This window comes from Sebastes fasciatus, chromosome 14, assembly GCF_043250625.1.
Source record: "Sebastes fasciatus isolate fSebFas1 chromosome 14, fSebFas1.pri, whole genome shotgun sequence".
NCBI classification, from domain to species: domain Eukaryota; kingdom Metazoa; phylum Chordata; class Actinopteri; order Perciformes; family Sebastidae; genus Sebastes; species Sebastes fasciatus.
Window position 1 is genome coordinate 6619980 of NC_133808.1, and position 16891 is coordinate 6636870.

General features: G+C 39.7%; 1 protein-coding gene and 1 long non-coding RNA gene across 4 annotated transcripts in view; both read left to right on the forward strand.

Moving 5' to 3' along the window:
* Positions 1-11089, forward strand: part of slc4a3 (solute carrier family 4 member 3) — a 67143-nt gene extending 56054 nt beyond the window's left edge. For all 3 annotated transcript variants that reach the window (XM_074658304.1, XM_074658303.1, XM_074658305.1), the window contains 7 exons: positions 204-395; positions 1613-1702; positions 1811-1977; positions 2080-2333; positions 3737-3906; positions 6395-6568; positions 8451-11089. In XM_074658304.1, coding sequence (XP_074514405.1) covers positions 204-395; positions 1613-1702; positions 1811-1977; positions 2080-2333; positions 3737-3906; positions 6395-6568; positions 8451-8528 — 1125 coding nt within the window. In that variant the 3' untranslated portion in view covers positions 8529-11089. The remainder of the gene's footprint in view (positions 1-203; positions 396-1612; positions 1703-1810; positions 1978-2079; positions 2334-3736; positions 3907-6394; positions 6569-8450) is intronic.
* LOC141782235 (uncharacterized) overlaps positions 1-16891 on the forward strand; it is a 493504-nt gene that overhangs the window by 119683 nt on the left and 356930 nt on the right. The window lies entirely within an intron of this gene.

The following is a 16891-nucleotide window of genomic DNA, read 5'->3' on the forward strand; positions in this document are numbered from 1 at the left end:
ACAGTAAAAGACACGCTTCTATGCATATTTTCCCATAACGAGAAACCAGAATATTTTCTCAATGATTAATTTATTATGAATAATAACACAATACTTATTTAGGTTGGTAGGTTATTAGGTTGAATCCTTCCCTTGTCATATCTGCAGAAAGCCACTGCAAACAGCCAAGAGAGGATAAACTGAGACTCTCTTCTTGTTTCCAGGTGTTTAAGGAACATCCTCTGATGTCAATGTACCCCAGTGACTTCAGCCCAGCTTATGGGCATCAACAAGTTGATGACACCCTCCTCAGCCAGCCCAACACTGCTCTTCTGTCTATGGTCCTCATGATCGGCACTTTCTTTGTTGCTTTCTTCCTCAGGAAATTCCGAAACAGTCGGTTTTTAGGTGGCAAGGTACCCTGCTTTACTGAGTCTCTTAAAAACGTTGAATACAAACAATGGGTGTCATGTACTGCAAGCCGTTTTAACATCTATTAGCCAGACAGGATATTCATTAGAGATATCTGTAACGTCATTTTGCCTAGTAAAGAATCTAATTCAAGATATCTGTAATTCTATTTAGACTAGGCAAAACTCTAATTTTAGACATATGTAATTACATTTTACTAGTACTATTCAAACTACTTTTGCCATTCATGTGCATGGGGTTTCAGATATCTACAATACAGTTGCAGATATCCGCAATGTGAATTATGACTAGTCAGAATTCCAGTTCAAGATATCTTCAATTCCCCTCAATTCAAGATATCTATATTTTCCTTTTTAGATATCTTAAATACAATTTTAACTGGTCAGAATGACATTATGGCTATCTTGAATTGGATATTTACTTGTCAAAAGTATGTTGCAGATATCTCAAACTGGAGTTATGGATATTCATAATTTAATTGAAGATATCTACTATCAAGTTGTAGATATTTTTAAATTAATTTTGATTAGAGATATCTCATTTGGAGATACATATTTAACTCACATTCTGCCTAGTCAAAGCTACTGGGAATATAAGATATCTTGAATTAGAGTTTTGACAAGACGTCGCAGATATCTGTAATTATGGGTTTTGGATTATTGTAGAAAATATGCTCTGTGGCAAACAAACGCTTATGATACTTACACGTTTTGTTCCGTAGGATAATCTCCACAAATGAACACCACGTTTATGATTTTTGAAGCGTGAATGCAATCGGCACAAGTAAAAAGCTAACGTTAGGCTATAAATGAACTACACCACGGTCGCATGACAACAAGGCTGTAACGGCGGATGAGTCGGCGTGATGATGTTTAGTAGTCTCATTTAGCCACTTGTTAGCAACCGCCTTTTTTAAGACACATAACGGCTTCAAAATTCACAATTGGGGTATTTTTTGACGTATTTTATATCATAAAACGTTGAAATCTCTTCAGCTTGTGTTAACCACAGACCTTATTTCAGGCATCTAACTAAAAACCCATTCAAAAAAACCATTGACTTCCAGATGAGGGAACTGGATGTGCAAAAATGCTAACTCATTTCTGGGTTATAGGACTCATTCCTGTACATTTGTATGTAATAAGAGGTGTGCTGAATGTTGACTTGATTTGATTGGTGTTTGGTTTCTCAATATCCCCAGGCCAGAAGAATCATCGGTGACTTTGGCATCCCCATCTCAATTTTAGTTTCAGTGTTGTTGGATTACTCCATTACTGACACTTACACACAGGTAACTCTAATGTCAGTTGCTTGAGTACAGTTGAAGTGCATTTTTATTACAGTTCCAACAAATCAGGTCCTTTTCTCAGAACTTTAAATTATTTTTATTTACTTTCAGAAACTCAATGTGCCGTCGGGCTTCTCCGTCACCTCCCCTGACAAGAGAGGCTGGTTCATCAGTCCCTTTGGTCACAAGCAACACTTTCCCCCCTGGATGATGGGAGCTTCTATTGTACCGGCCATTCTTGTCTTCATCCTCATTTTCATGGAAACTCAGATCACTTCGTACGTACAGTATGATTATCTACCGTGGTAATTTTTTTGTAATAGTGTGGTATGCCTTTTTTTTACTAGTTTTGCCTCTTCATTTTTCCTCCAATCTATCAGATTGATAGTCAGTAAGAAGGAGCGTCGCCTGGTTAAGGGCTCGGGTTTCCACCTGGATCTTCTGCTCATCGTCATTCTGGGTGCCATCTGTCCTCTTTTCGGCCTGCCGTGGCTCACCGCGGCCACCGTGCGCTCCGTCACTCATGTCAACGCCCTCACCGTCATGAGCAAAGCCACGGCGCCCGGCGAAAAGCCCATGATCCAGGAGGTGAAAGAACAGAGGCTGACCGGACTTCTTGTGGCTGTCCTTGTTGGTAAGAGGAAAGGGAAGGATGGGATTGTGGGATGCTGCTTGATCATTCGCTAAACTCCACCCCCTAACAGCAATTGTCCAATCATAGCTTATGCTGAGTACACACGACACGAGAACCGAGACGATTTTGGTCCCAATTCGTCGACAATCGTCAGCAAAGCCCCGATTTCTTTTCTATTTTCTAAAGATTATCTTTCCAGATGTCCCTGTGAGATATGTTAAGAGTGTTTTTTACATCAGCTCGGAGGTCCATCCTGGCCGCACCAATTTCAAATCGTTAATATTAAACGTTCATATTTACGATCAGATCTCCTGTTGTGTGTGGGGAATCCCGAGGACAGCCGACGATGCAGTCAAGTGGGAAAGAACGATAGCCAATAGAGAACCAATCTGACTGAAGCAGAAGGACAACCACCGCCGTCATGGCGGTCGCTGCTAATGCATGAGCTAATGCAAAATGTGAAGCGTAAAGTAGTAGTAAGATGGAGCTCAGAAACGGAGGACAAACTTGGTGATTTGTGGCAACAACGCAAGTGTTTATTTAATATGTCTCCATGTCTCCATCCTTCGTGAATTTTTGTTACAAAGTAGTGCAAAAAACTAACATTGCCAGGGTCTGACATCAGAACTGTGCCCATAGCAACGGTCTGTTATACATAGCAACGGTCTGCTATAAAGAAATAACAGACAGCAGAACGCCGTGATCAGAATCGATTATTCAACAAAGCCGTGTAATAATCTATTTTATTATCTGGCTGTGGGGGTTGTGTGTTTTTTTGTACAGTATTATACAGTGCAGGAATTTCCAGGCAATTATTTGTCTTGAAAGAAAACACGGGTGGCACTTCTGCAGCTCCTGCATGTCTAGACATTCGTGAAGTATGAATCATCCGATTTTACATTCTGTTTACTAATTGTCCTCAAAATGAACCGAAACATTATTTTTTTCCAAATGAAAATTGTTAAGCTCAAAAGGCCATGTCTGACATTGCAACACTGTTTTCATCCACTGACGACGGGTACTATTTTTGCCAGCAGAATATCTTGTTTCAATTAAGGTAGGGTTCCCAAAGTAGTCTCAAGTATTAGTTTGATCCAGTTTGACCAGTATACATCCAGTATACAACCGTAGTGACTCATTGTGACTGTTGAGTCTTTGTTTGATTGAAATGCTGTTGGGTTTAGGAATAAGACTTTTTGGATTAGCCCAAAGAGCGTTTCAATCAAAGCAACTTGAACAGTGAATATGTTTCAAATAAACATTGACAGTATGTTTGTCATGAGGGCTGTTCCCTCGTTGAATGAATAATTCTCTCCGCTGTTTGCAGATTCTTGTTCATGTGTGTCTCAAAAACAATAACATAATTTGTAAACCTCACCTTTAACACCTTTTTTACCCATCAGGTATGTCCATAGTGATGACAGATGTGCTCCGCCTCATCCCTCTGGCTGTGCTCTTTGGCATCTTCCTGTACATGGGGGTCACCTCTCTCACAGGCATCCAACTGTATGAACGCATCACACTGATGGTCACGCCCGCCAAGCATCACCCCGACCACATCTACGTCACCAAGGTAACACACGCAATGCGAATGTTGACGTGCCCTCGTATTCTATTATTAGTGGTGAGATGGAGAAGCCAAACCCAGCAGAGTGGTAACTGCAGCCGAGTCGAGGCAGCCTTTTTTTTCTGCAGTATTTGTTTTTTAGCTTGGATTGATAGAGAGACCTGGTTATTCAGATCCCCGTATACATGAACAGCATCCAGTTTTTTGTTTTTTTTGTTTTTACAACTATGCCAGTCTTGGACTCCTCCAAATCCAACAAATCTGTCATTTCTTTAACCAACAGAAAGTTACAAGCAAAGTAGGGATTTCATCTACTTCCAAGATGCATAGAGAAAGGAAAATGTTGTTGGGAGTTTTGACCCCAAACAGAGAGTTACCTCAACAGTTGAGGATAAACACATTTATTTTCTGGCTGCATTCATCACACTGTTGGATTTAGCTTCCCCAACTGATCATCAGTAATGGAATAATACAATTAATGTGTCCTCTGCATTACTAGTGTGAGATGTTAACTTTCATTTCAGTATGTAGATCCTCATTGTATTGTTTATCGTCATATTTGAACTGACTGACTGCTATGCAACTCTATCTCAGGACGCGCCTGCACACATAGCAGAGAATGATTTGAAACCTGGATAAGGCACTCATATACACATGGATGGCTTTCTAAACGGGCCTACCGGGGCACTTTGGGCCCCTGGTCTTCTCTTGCAAAAAATGGCACTCAGAGAGAACCAGGAAAAAAAGACTCAAATTGACCACAAAGAAACACAAAACAACAACGAGACACGAAAACACTTAACAGAAACCTGAACTACAAAGAGATGCAAACCAGCTGTAAAGAGACACAGAACAACTATGAAAAGGGGGAAAAAAAACCCACAAAGAGACATAACATGACTACAAAAAGACACAAAGCAGCTACAAAGAGACACACAATGACTACAAAGAGACACTAAGCAACTACAAAGAGACACACTGAATACAAAGAGACAAAAATCAACCACAAAGATACACAAAATGACTACAAAGGGACACAAAATGACTACAAAGGGACACAAAATGACTACAAAGAGATGCTAAGCAAATACAAAGAGATAACATTACTACAAAGAGACACAAAGCAACTACAAAGAGGCACATAATTACTACAAAAAGACACAAATCAACCACAAAGAGACACAACATTTCTACAAAGAGACAAAAAGCAACTACCATGAGACAACATGACTACAAAAAGACACAAAGCAACTGTAACGAGGCACAAAGCAACTTGAAACAGACACTAAATGACTACAAAGAGACACTAAGCAACTACAAAGAGACACAAGGTAGTTGCTATGCAACTACGAAGAGACAAAATGACTACAAAGAGTCACAAATCAACCAAAAAGAGACACAAAATGACTACAAAGAAACGTAAAATGACTACAAAAAGGGGCAAAACAACCAAAGGCAAAAAATAACTAGGAAAGACCAAAAAACTACAAAGTGACAAAAAACAACTTCAAAGAGACACAAAATGTCCTCAAAGTGGACCCCCATCCCATACATTAGAAGGGCATTATGAAATGATTGAAAGGATCTTTTAACTGCCAGTATGAACAGGAGGAATGGTCACAGCAAACCAAAACAAAACCTGTTTAATTGTTCATAAGGGCACCTACTGTTGTTTTAAAGGAACAATAAGTAACATTTAGGGAATCAATTGGCAGAAATGGAATATAATATTAATAAGTTGTTTTCTTTTAGTGTGTAATCATCTGAAAATAAGAATTGTGTTTTTGTTACCTTAGAATGAGCCATTTATATCTACATAGGGAGCAGGTACCCTCTCCATGGGATCCGCCATGTTGCACCTACAGTAGCCAAGAACGGACAAACCAAACTCTGTCGCGTCAGCCACCGTAGCAATCCTACACGCTTGGCACACAAGAGAAGATGTAATCTGCAACCTCACTGCTAGATACCGGCCAGATCCTACACACTGTTCCTTTAAGAAAGATTTGGAAAAAATGTGAACCTATCCTTTAAGCTGAGGTGAGGGGGGTGGGGGGATGATGAATATATACCTATCATGCAAACAACATACAATGCTTCCACTTCAGGGAGGCCAAGGCTAACATAATAAATGAAAATATGATACTGTAATAACTTTCATTGAATATAAATGAAACCAAGGACTTCAACACAAAAAATAGCAAAAACAAGCATTAAACTAAACCAACTATTCAATTAAACAAAGCAGGAAAATGGGAGGATTACATAGACACAATTAGACTAGCACAACCAACATGCTGGTTTATAATACATTGTAGAAGCAGAGTAGGATTTTCCACTAGATGGAGCCAAAAACATAGAGTTTTCTGTATGCTGGGGAACAGTTTTGGATTCACTGTGTTTAATGTGTCTTTATATGTCCTCTGTGTGTGTGTATGTCTCTACTGTGGTCTATTGGTTTTCTACACATTAACCATCACGTGTGTTGCTTCAGGTGAAGACATGGCGTATGAACATGTTCACCATCATCCAGCTGGCGTGCATCGTGGCTCTGTGGGTAGTGAAGTCTACCGTGGCCTCCCTGGCGTTCCCCTTCGTCCTCATCATGACGGTGCCACTGCGCCGCCTCATCCTCTCCAGGATTTTCGAGGAACGTGAGCTCCAGGCGGTACGTTGGGTAGCGGAGACGCTCCAGGAATGTGTTTGAATCTGTGCCAAAATAATCTGATCCCACACAGCCTCTGGATACTTATTTTACAGCAAATTTAATACTAGATGGATGTTGGCATGTTTTTACATCTGTCTAACAGCAACATCTCTTATAGAAATCACTACAGATGAACTATGAATGATTTTTCTGCTCCGCGACTGCTTTCTTATGCAAATATTTTCAGATGATATGCAAATATTTCTTTTTCTAACCACAAAAAGAATCACGGTCCATCCTGAAGCGGGGCTCCATGTTTTCTTGGTTAGATCCCCTAAACCCGTACATGTCATCACTGTCAGATTAAAACCTTCCATTTCCAAAATGTCAACTTTTTCAGGAGCTAGTATAAACAGCTTTGTTCTTAACTTGACCACCGTTCGTGTTGTGTTCATCCAAAGGTCTTATGAACCCAAGGCACTGTAGAATCAAACTACAGAGGACCTTGAAATGAAGTTAAAACTTGGAAATTAACAAAATTAGACCTCCATGATGTCAGATCCCTCACCCTTATATGAACCAGATTATACACAGTATATGTATTTCTTTTTTTATTCTTCGCTTTGTTCCTCTCTACCAAACACATTCTGATACCAGATATTTCTGAATCTTTCCCACCTTGTTTCATCTGGTCCAGACCAAAGATACATTGTTGCGTTTTAGTTCTGGTCCACTTCGTGTTCACACTTCACACTTTTTTGAAAACAAAGACCTGTAGCTTGCTCTATTAAAGGGATAGGCTGACATTTTAGGAAGTAGTTGGGCTTTCTTGACGAGAGTTAGATGAGAAGATCGATACTACTCACGTCTGTATGCTAAACATGAAGCTACGGAAGCTTAACGCAAAGATTGGAAAAAGTCCGGCACATAGCCCCCCGTATAACCGTGAATTGTTTCTACGCTTTGGTTTTTGTAAGGATTAAACTAATATAATAAAACGTATTCATTAAAGATCTTAAAGCTGAAGTAGGCGAGATTGGAGCAAATATGATTAAAAAAAGTTATTTTCATAAAATGATTGCTACATCCTGACAGTATATGAAACAGGTAACCTGAAAAAAAATCATGTGCCTCTGTGTCCTCTGGTGCTCCTAATGGCATCTGCAAGATTTCACATACCGGAGGAAAACAACCAGTAAGAGCTGATCTGAGGTCTGCTGTCCATCTGCTGTCTATGAGAACCAAACGGTCAAACTAAGCAGCGTTGATCAAATATGAATCAATATTATTTTATTATGCCTATTCAACCAACTCTCTGCAAGAAAGCGAATAAGCGGTTTTCCCAAAATGTCGAACTATTTCTTTCATAATAGAGTGCTCCAGGGATGACGTATTTTTGTAGGCCAAACAGGAAGTTAGCATCGCCCTGGGTTCCCTCATGAAAAAGACAATTGGGTTTTGGATTATTGCAAAAAATAAGCTCTATGGCAAACAACTTTTATGACTTTTGAAGTGTAAATGCAACCGCCAGAAGTAAAAAGCTAACGTTAGGCTATAAACGAACTACACCACAGTTGCATGAGCGCGAGTATACATAACGAGGCTGTAAAGGCGGACGAGTCGGCGGGATGACGTTTAGTAGTCTCATTTAGCTACTTGTTAGCAACAGCCTCTTTGAAGACACATAAAGGCGTCAAAATTTACGAGTGGGATATTTATTGACGTATTTTATGTCGTAGAACAAAACGTCAATTGTTAACCACAGACCTTATTTCAGGCATCTAACTGAAAACCCATTCAAAAAACCCATTGACTTGCATCAATCATCCTGAGTTGCCTCATTTGGGCCTATGAGCAAGAAGCCTTGAATGAAACTGACTTAAGATAATTTGTCTTTCCACAGCTGGATTGCGACGAGGACTCTCCCAACTTTGATGAAGATGGACGAGATGAGTACAACGAGATCCACATGCTTGTATAAATTTAAAATTGGACCCAGCCACTAGGAATTCCTCCGCCCCTCCAGCTCTGACCAATCAGAGCGAGCCTCTTCGGAAACCTCAGTGCTTCTGAGTAGTGGTGACAAAGCATGAGGAGCTACCGTAATGGTGTTTGTAAAATATCCAAAAGCTATAGGTGGACGATCACTACTTACCTTTGTTTATTCCAGTCCAGCACACCTAATGTTAGATCTCTGTGGTGGTGGTGGTGGTGGTGTAGTGTTAAACTCCCTGAGGCCAGAAAATAGCTCTGAGCACCCTACCTGAAGTGGACAGTGCAAATCTAGCAAAAAAAACTTAACTTACATGAACACTTTATCCAATTTTTTATCCTATCTTTCCCTTTAATTACTCTGCAGGTTCTGGGCATGAGTGCAATGTTGATGGCGACCTCTATAGGACTACAGCGGGCTGGATCATTTAGACTTATTTGTGTCCTGAAAGCGGGATATAGGGTCAATTTACTTTCATTTCATTTCATTCAGGAAGCAGATTTTCATAAAAATTCATACTTGTTGTGGTGAATTGACTCTAAATCCCACAGCCCTGAATTACACTGCCTGTGTAGTTTAGCTGCTTTTTCCTTTCTACTACTGCCACCGCCTATAGGTTGCAATGATGTGCAAACAAGGAGTTAAGTAGTCCTTTTCCTTTCTGTACAGCCTTTTAGTAATGAGCACTTTGACTGGGCAAAAGTTCACTTTCGTCACTGCCAACCGAGCTCCCTGGCACAAAGCCTCCTCTCTAAATGTAGTCTCCCCTTGAAGCCAAAATCTCTACAGAGACTGTGCAAGCCGCTTCAAGGGGGTGTTACTGTACTTTGTTAGATGTTTAATGCTCAACATGCCAGTCCACTGACCCCATTGTGTGACCTTGGGATGTATGAGTAAATAGCTAACATGCTCTCAACCTTATTTTTCTACTGTGTTGTATCTATTTATTTTGTGGACTTTGGACTTAATGCCATGCCAGATTCTCAGTGATGTTTAAACTCCAAAACAGCTCAAACTGCTACAAGAGTTAGTATAACATTTTGAACATTGTGTAGGTTGACACATTCAGCCTATATCCACCCGCGCATTTTTCAGAGATGTCATGAATAATATAATAACTCTTGGAAAAAGCATAGGAGCTAAGCAAACACACAAGTCCTGAAAAACGCTGGGGAACAGCGGAGTGTTGGCAGGATGTATGAATGATGCATTGTACAGTAAGACTGTGAGCTTGGAATCACAATGTACCATCTGTGTTCAGAGTTGTTTTGAAATACCCCAGAGATTCAGTTTTCACCTCCTATATTGCGAGCCCACTATAGAATTTTAACAACCCTTCAGTCGTGACACCTGTAATCAGAAACCTTACGTCTGCCTCACAGAAACACCAGTTGTTAGAGCTACTGTACATAGAAATGACACAAAATGTCATAAGAGACTTAATTATTCAGTAGCAAGCTGTGCACACATTTGTGTGATGCTTTTATTTAGGGAGAGGAGGAAGAAATTTAAGCGGTTTTACGAAAAGGACAGTGAGTTAGACTCCACTCTGATCAAATTTCCACTCAAAATACTTCATTGGGGAGCTCTCTATGAATGTTGTAGTAGAGGTCACATTTTCTGAAAGGTGCGAAGGATTGACCAATTTATAGTAGATGGTTTCTGCACACTGTCAATTCCCAAGTTCAATATTAAGGGCCCTATCTTACACCCGGCGCAAAGTGGCGCACAGCGCAGCGCAACTATTATTGCTAGTTTCAGACCGACGCAGTTGTCATTCTCACGCCCAGCGCCCTCTTTGCTTGCCCCCATCTGTGCGCCCATGGGCGTGTTGGTCTTAAAATGAGAGGCGGTCAGGCGCTTTGTTGGTGCATTGCTATCTTGAGGCAGCCCAAAGCGATTGTGCATTTGACCAACCCTGGTCTAAAGTCTGGTGCAGTATTTTCCTGCTATTTAAAGGGCGCATCTTTCAGATAGTAAGATTCGTCTAAAAGGGGGGTTCACAACACGCTTGTTACACACACACGGGGACGCAGCAGCTCTCTAAAAAACAACGTTTTTATTCATGGTAAGGAAAAAACTAAATTCAGGCAGCAGGTGATGATTCAGAATATAACATAATAATACATGTTTATCATATTTAGCCTAGTGCTTATTATCATATAATGAATTTTGCTCCCCTTTGCCGCCTGCATCGATTAAATAGGTTATTGGTGCATTTGCTCATATGCAGTCAAATGGAGTTGTTGATGGGTCAGAGGATTGGGAGACGGCAGAGGCAGAGGGTCCACCGGCCAATCACCACATACATCAGCACATCCATTTCCTCAGCAGAAAACGGCTCGCTTCTCCAATTTGCCGAATCCGCCTTTTAAATAGCAATGTGCAAATGTGCAGGCGTCCCTGGCTTTTAAAGGGAATGGGAGATGACACTCTGATTGCTTTGATTCCTGTTATGTTCAAAACACACCTATGATTAATTAAGAGACTAAATAGAACCCCTTTGCCCCTTGCGCCTTACTTTGCGTCCAGATTATGCGCCGCTTAACTAGCAAAAGAGGAGTTGGACAAGCCCTAAATGCACTTGCGCCATGCACTTTAGACCATGCACTATAGATAATTAAAATAGGGCCCTTAGTTTATAAACATTACATTTTCAGAGTTAATAGTATGCAGAATCATTCTACCTCCTATCCTTGCACCTTTCATTTTTCTGCTTGTATCTGCTGCGATGGATAAAGACATTTAAGGTGGAATCAGTAAAGAGACTGTGGCAGCTGAAGAGGTTTCTGTAAATAACTATTAAAAATGACAAAACCGAAAAAAAAGATGATGTTTTCTTGTATTCACCTTATAATAATGATTACTACTGCAGGCACACAATCAACTAAAAAAAACTAAAAAGTGAAGCACAGATTATGACATGCTAAAAGTACATTTTAAAAACAAATTTTCAGGGTCAGCAGTGTAGTATAGTTTTTTTTGTATGCTAATCACAAGAATTAGTACATCTCATTTCACATGTCCTACATTATGAGCCATGCAAGAATTCTGTCTCAGGGGAAACTGACCTTCGATCTGTAAATATCACTTCCCAGCCTCTAGTTTGTTGTCTCCTGTGTGTACATAAAGCGGTCAAGGCAATCCAACACTTGCAATGTAAAATATATGGCTTACAGTCCAGGCTTTTGTGTTATACAATGGAGAAAAGGAGGTCAAGTGAAGAGAATAATGTGTTTACTCCAGTGAAGTGACATGGAATTATACTGTAAATTAATCCTCTATTGTTCTCTTTAGGCCAACACTTGAAGCTACACATTTATTTCTGCAGCTCTCCAAGTTAATGAGTTACTGAACGTGCTTTACATTAGGACTCTATAGCATTTAAAATACGCTTAATGGACCTTTTCAACCACATGCTTATGTGTCAGGGTTTACAAATACTTGGAAGGCAAACTGAGAGCAAAGACACTGATAAGTTATCTCCATTATACTTGGCCCCACTGTGTTCATGACGTTATTGAATGTAAATGTTTGGCTGCCTGTGTTTTCAGAGTTTTGCTTGTCAGATTTAGCGAAGCTGATTCCAATTTATGGAATTCCATTAACGACAAAGCTATTGAGCAACCACAAAGAAATCCAAGTGACAGATTATGTGTGAGCAAACACTGAGGTTTAGCTAAGCAAATAATGTTGTATTATCTCATTTTTTTTATTCATCGACATTTGTATTGGTACCTTATTTTATGTTTTTATTCATTTAAAAGAATTATATATCAAAGATTCCTACATAATTGTCCAAAAGGTGTTTTCCTAAGATCTTTCTCCCCTCTGCCAGGAATTCAATTCTAGTCTGGAAAATTATTTTTCTCATCTATATATTTATTAATTTTTCTTGGCCTGAAAATAGTCACATTTAAAGGATCAGTGTGTAACATTTAGGGGGATCTATTGGCAGAAATGGAATATAATATTAATAAGTAAGTTCTCTTTAGTGTATAATCACCTGATAATAAGAGCTGTTGTGTTTTCGTTAGCTTAGGGTCCTCTTCACGGAGTCCACCATGTTACTCCGCCATGTTTCTATAGTAGCCCAGAACAAACAAACCAACACTGTTAAGTTTCCTGCTTTGGCTGGAGTCGATGCCGCCATTCTCTCTCTCTTGCTTCACCACTCACTTCTCTCCTACACACACACTCTGAGCACTGGCCCTGCTCCAGATGACCTACGCTACTCTTACAGAAACTGGCTCTAGATATGGCCATTCGCCTTTTCGTGTCAGACACTGTAGTTTTTCCAGAGTATAAAAGCAAAGAGGCAGAACTCTTGTGATTTTTTCTCGCTAGATGGCACTGCAGTAGCTCTGCAGCCATTTAGGAATGAAAATGCCAATGAGTCCATGGATGTATAAAGAGACGTCTGTAAATCAGAGGATCATTTTTTTGTAGTTAAATCAACTTCCCAGTACGAACACTTAAATAGCCCTCATTTAAATCGCTATGTCCTATAAGTTGTGAAATTAACTTATAGCTGAATCCAGAATTATTTGTCTCGGCATAATGAACACGCATCAGACCCACAGGACTGCACCGCCCTGTACGCTCATATGACATATCCGGTTCTGGCAGCTTCCTGCGAGCTGTATGCGGCTGTAATAATGGATACATTGGCTGTAATTCATTACTTTACATTATTACATTATGTACATTATTACTTTACAACATTATTATCTTATAGTACACCCATGGGCTGTATGCTGTAAGCCTGTACCATGGTGGATGTATTAACGTCTCTGTTCCCAAACAACGGCCAGTAGCTAGTAGTGCTAGTAGCATGACATAACATAATCTAATGTAGCTGTAGGCTATTTACTAACAGGCAGGGCAAAAGCACAGGACACAACCTCTTATACATCCATGCGCTGTGGTCTATTGGACATAGATTTTGGATATTGCTCTCAAAATCTGGATTTTCTGACTTCCATTTATGTCCATCGCTCACTTTATGCTCCTCTGGGAAGAGACCTGACAAAAAAAGTTAAATAAATAAATAAGAAAGTAAGTAAATAGTCATAATAGTATGCATATTTATATATTTTTTTGTTCAACACAGGTCATTTCGGTAGAGACATTAAATATGACAATAGAATAGAACTAATTTAGTTTTACTTTTGTACGGCTCTTTGTGGGCAGACGTTTTACTGGCGTCCAGTAGTCGCTTTCAGTCCAAAATGGCGGAAAAGTAGCCTTGCTGCTGGGCGCTGACGTTGCAATGGAACAAACAATTGACTGTCACTTCTTAGCAATATACGTTCTTTGTTTCTTCTACATGTTTGGCACACAGTTGAGGCTTCAGTCGGTTGCAATATGCAACCTCACCACTAGATACCGCCAGATTCTACACACTGCTCCTTTAAAAGAACCACGTCTAAAAAAAGAAAAAATGTGGGTATCAGCCTTTAAAACCATGTGTGTCTCTGAATTGAATGATGGAATGCTACTACAATTCAGGTCCCCAAATTCCTAGAACAAAAACACAGAGCAGTAAGACTTCCTCTGCTCTCTATCTTCAAAGCCATATGTTTTGGCACTTTATATTCCTTTCATGTAAACTCCAGCTGAAAGCAGAACAGTCCATTGGAATTAACCTGGAGTATCATCTGGTTAGAAAATTTTAATTGTGACCTTAATAGCTGGATGTGCGCATGTCTTGTTGAAGCCTGTTAGCCAACAATTATTGGCAGGCAGTTTGACATTCTCAAGACCTCAGACTCTGCTGAATTAGCTTGAAAAACGTGGGAGCAGATTTTAAACATGGTTGTATACAGCACTTGTTTTAAGCCGATAAATCTGTCCATACACGCTCTCATGGTGACCATCAGCTTTATAGAAGCTGCACCCGATTCGACTGTTATCAGGCCATTGAAAAGATGTTATCAGTTGCTATAAGCACCACAGATGTGGGCCATTAGGGGCCTACTACGCCTACTATGTTGTAAAAGTGAAATTGAAACTTGAAAGATACACGTTCTAACATGTAAAACTGAATGCAGTGTCACATTTTTAACACAAACAAAAAGGCTTTTTTATGTTTAGTCAACAAAACTACAACTTATTTAGGTTTAGGTTAAAAAAATTACTTGGTTAAGTTTAAGGAAAAAACATTGTGTTTTGGGTTAAAATAAGTACAAACACAAAGACAACTACACATAATTGGTTTTACACGGGTTGCAAATTCTAGTCTACTGGGTGAAAATCCTGTGTTTTGTGTCCCATCCATCGTCCCTGACTTCCAGCACATATAGAGTTTCACATTGTCTATACTACAGCACCTGACTTCCGCTTCTGCTCCTGTCATAATTACTACGGTCACTAGAGGTCGCTGTTTTGTTCTTTTATGTCTTTCTTTCGGTGATCTACCATGTGAATAGATGATAAAACCTACTAGTGGGTGTAGTAGGCCCCTATTGACCCACAATTATGGGGCTTATAGCGACTTATAATGCCTATTTAATAGCCTGACAACAGTCTAATTGGCTTTGATTTGTTTTGTGCTTGATGAATAGTTTTGTTATTAATTAACTTCCATACATAAACAGCACAGGCTTATCTCCACACAACACTTAACAAGTGTAATGCTATGAGAAACAAAGATTAGATGGACACCAGCTGTGATTAAGCTGCAAACAAAAGGTCCATTTAAGTAAGATTACAATCATTGATCAGGCGTAAATTTTGTCATAACAAATACTAAATTACCTCGTTAGCATCTAATGTGACTTTTGGCAAATAACTTGTTGGCCCAAGTAGTTGCCGCCGTCCATCTGAATCCAGTGGACATATGTATTTGGTTTGCTGGTTGACCCTCAGTGGTAAAAGACTCACAAGGGTCAATGTCCTTTGTTATCTGACAATACAAGTCTGCTAGGCTGCTCGACACATCCACGTGCTCTTGTTATGGTAAGAACCGGTGTGTCTGAGTATGTGTGGAGCTGCGTAGGCCATAGCCAAGACAGAGCCAGCGAACGTATGCTTAGCAAAACATCCTTTCAGTGTTTACACAAGAGAAAAAAGTGGAATTGTGGGTATTATTAAAGATAATAAAAGGTGTGGTGCTGCCACTCGGTCCCGTCTGGGCGCTAGATGTTGAAACACGCAAGATGAAAAGAAAAATATTTTTTTTGACCCTCAAAAAGTTCTGCCATGTCAATGTTCTGAGTTCACCACATTTAGTCGCCTCATACCACCATGGTAGCAGGGCAGACCACCCACCCAAATCTAAGACTTGGCTCGGTTATAGTTTTGAACCTCTTTTAATTCAACATCTATGGTTTGAGTAAAGACGTCTGGCGATCTTGGAGTTCTAGCATATGGAATAGTGTGTTAGGTTCGACCATTATTTAACTATAAATCCGATATCTGTGAAACTAGATCCACTATTACAAGGATGGCTGTTCACACTGATATAAGAGCACAGAATTATAGTGGATCAACACAGTCTCACGACAGTTTTTGAAATAGTCTCGAAATTTTTTATTAATAGTTAAATATTTAATTAAAATGAATTTGATTCATGTGCACAGACACAAATTTCCCTTTTTTTGTGACGCTCAGCGCGACTTTCAACAACGTATTTTTCGTGCTTTTTCCTACAAATGTCCATCAACACGTGACACACGTGTCGATTTCCGCTCCGGGCTTTTTAATATAGAACTACTTAGTTAGGTTTAGGAATAGATCGACTTAGTTAGGCTTAGGTAACAAACCTTAGGTAGGTTGAGGAAAAGATCACGGTTTGGGTTTAAATAACACCGTAATAAAAGTGCCGTAACAAATAAATCAATTTTGATACGGCTACAAACACCGGTCTCCTGTTTTTTGACCCACCCATCCATGCCAACCTCCTCCCTATGTGGCGTTCGCCGCTCTCCGTACTTCTTACTAATAATGTGGATTACATACGAATTGATTTTGTGCTGACCATCATGAATAAAAATTGGAAAGTGAAATTCGTGTCAATGTACACGAATCAGTGCTTTCAATTTCGTGACTATTTCACGAACTGCTGTGCGACTGGGCTGAGTGGATAGTAGTATCTTTTGGATACTATAAATGTCATTCATTTTTCTTTAATTGCACTGCATACCAAAGGATTAGTTCCTTAGCAGGATTAGTTTCCTAATTTTGGTCTTCATTGTCACATTTCGTATAGGTTATAAATTAAATACTACACCTTTGTTGATACTCTTTTTTTTAATTCGGTGAAATGCGCTCTTAAACATAAAAAAGTTGTATTTCAGTGTTGTGACAGGTACCTGCATTCAGGAATGATTTCTACAACCACGCCGCTC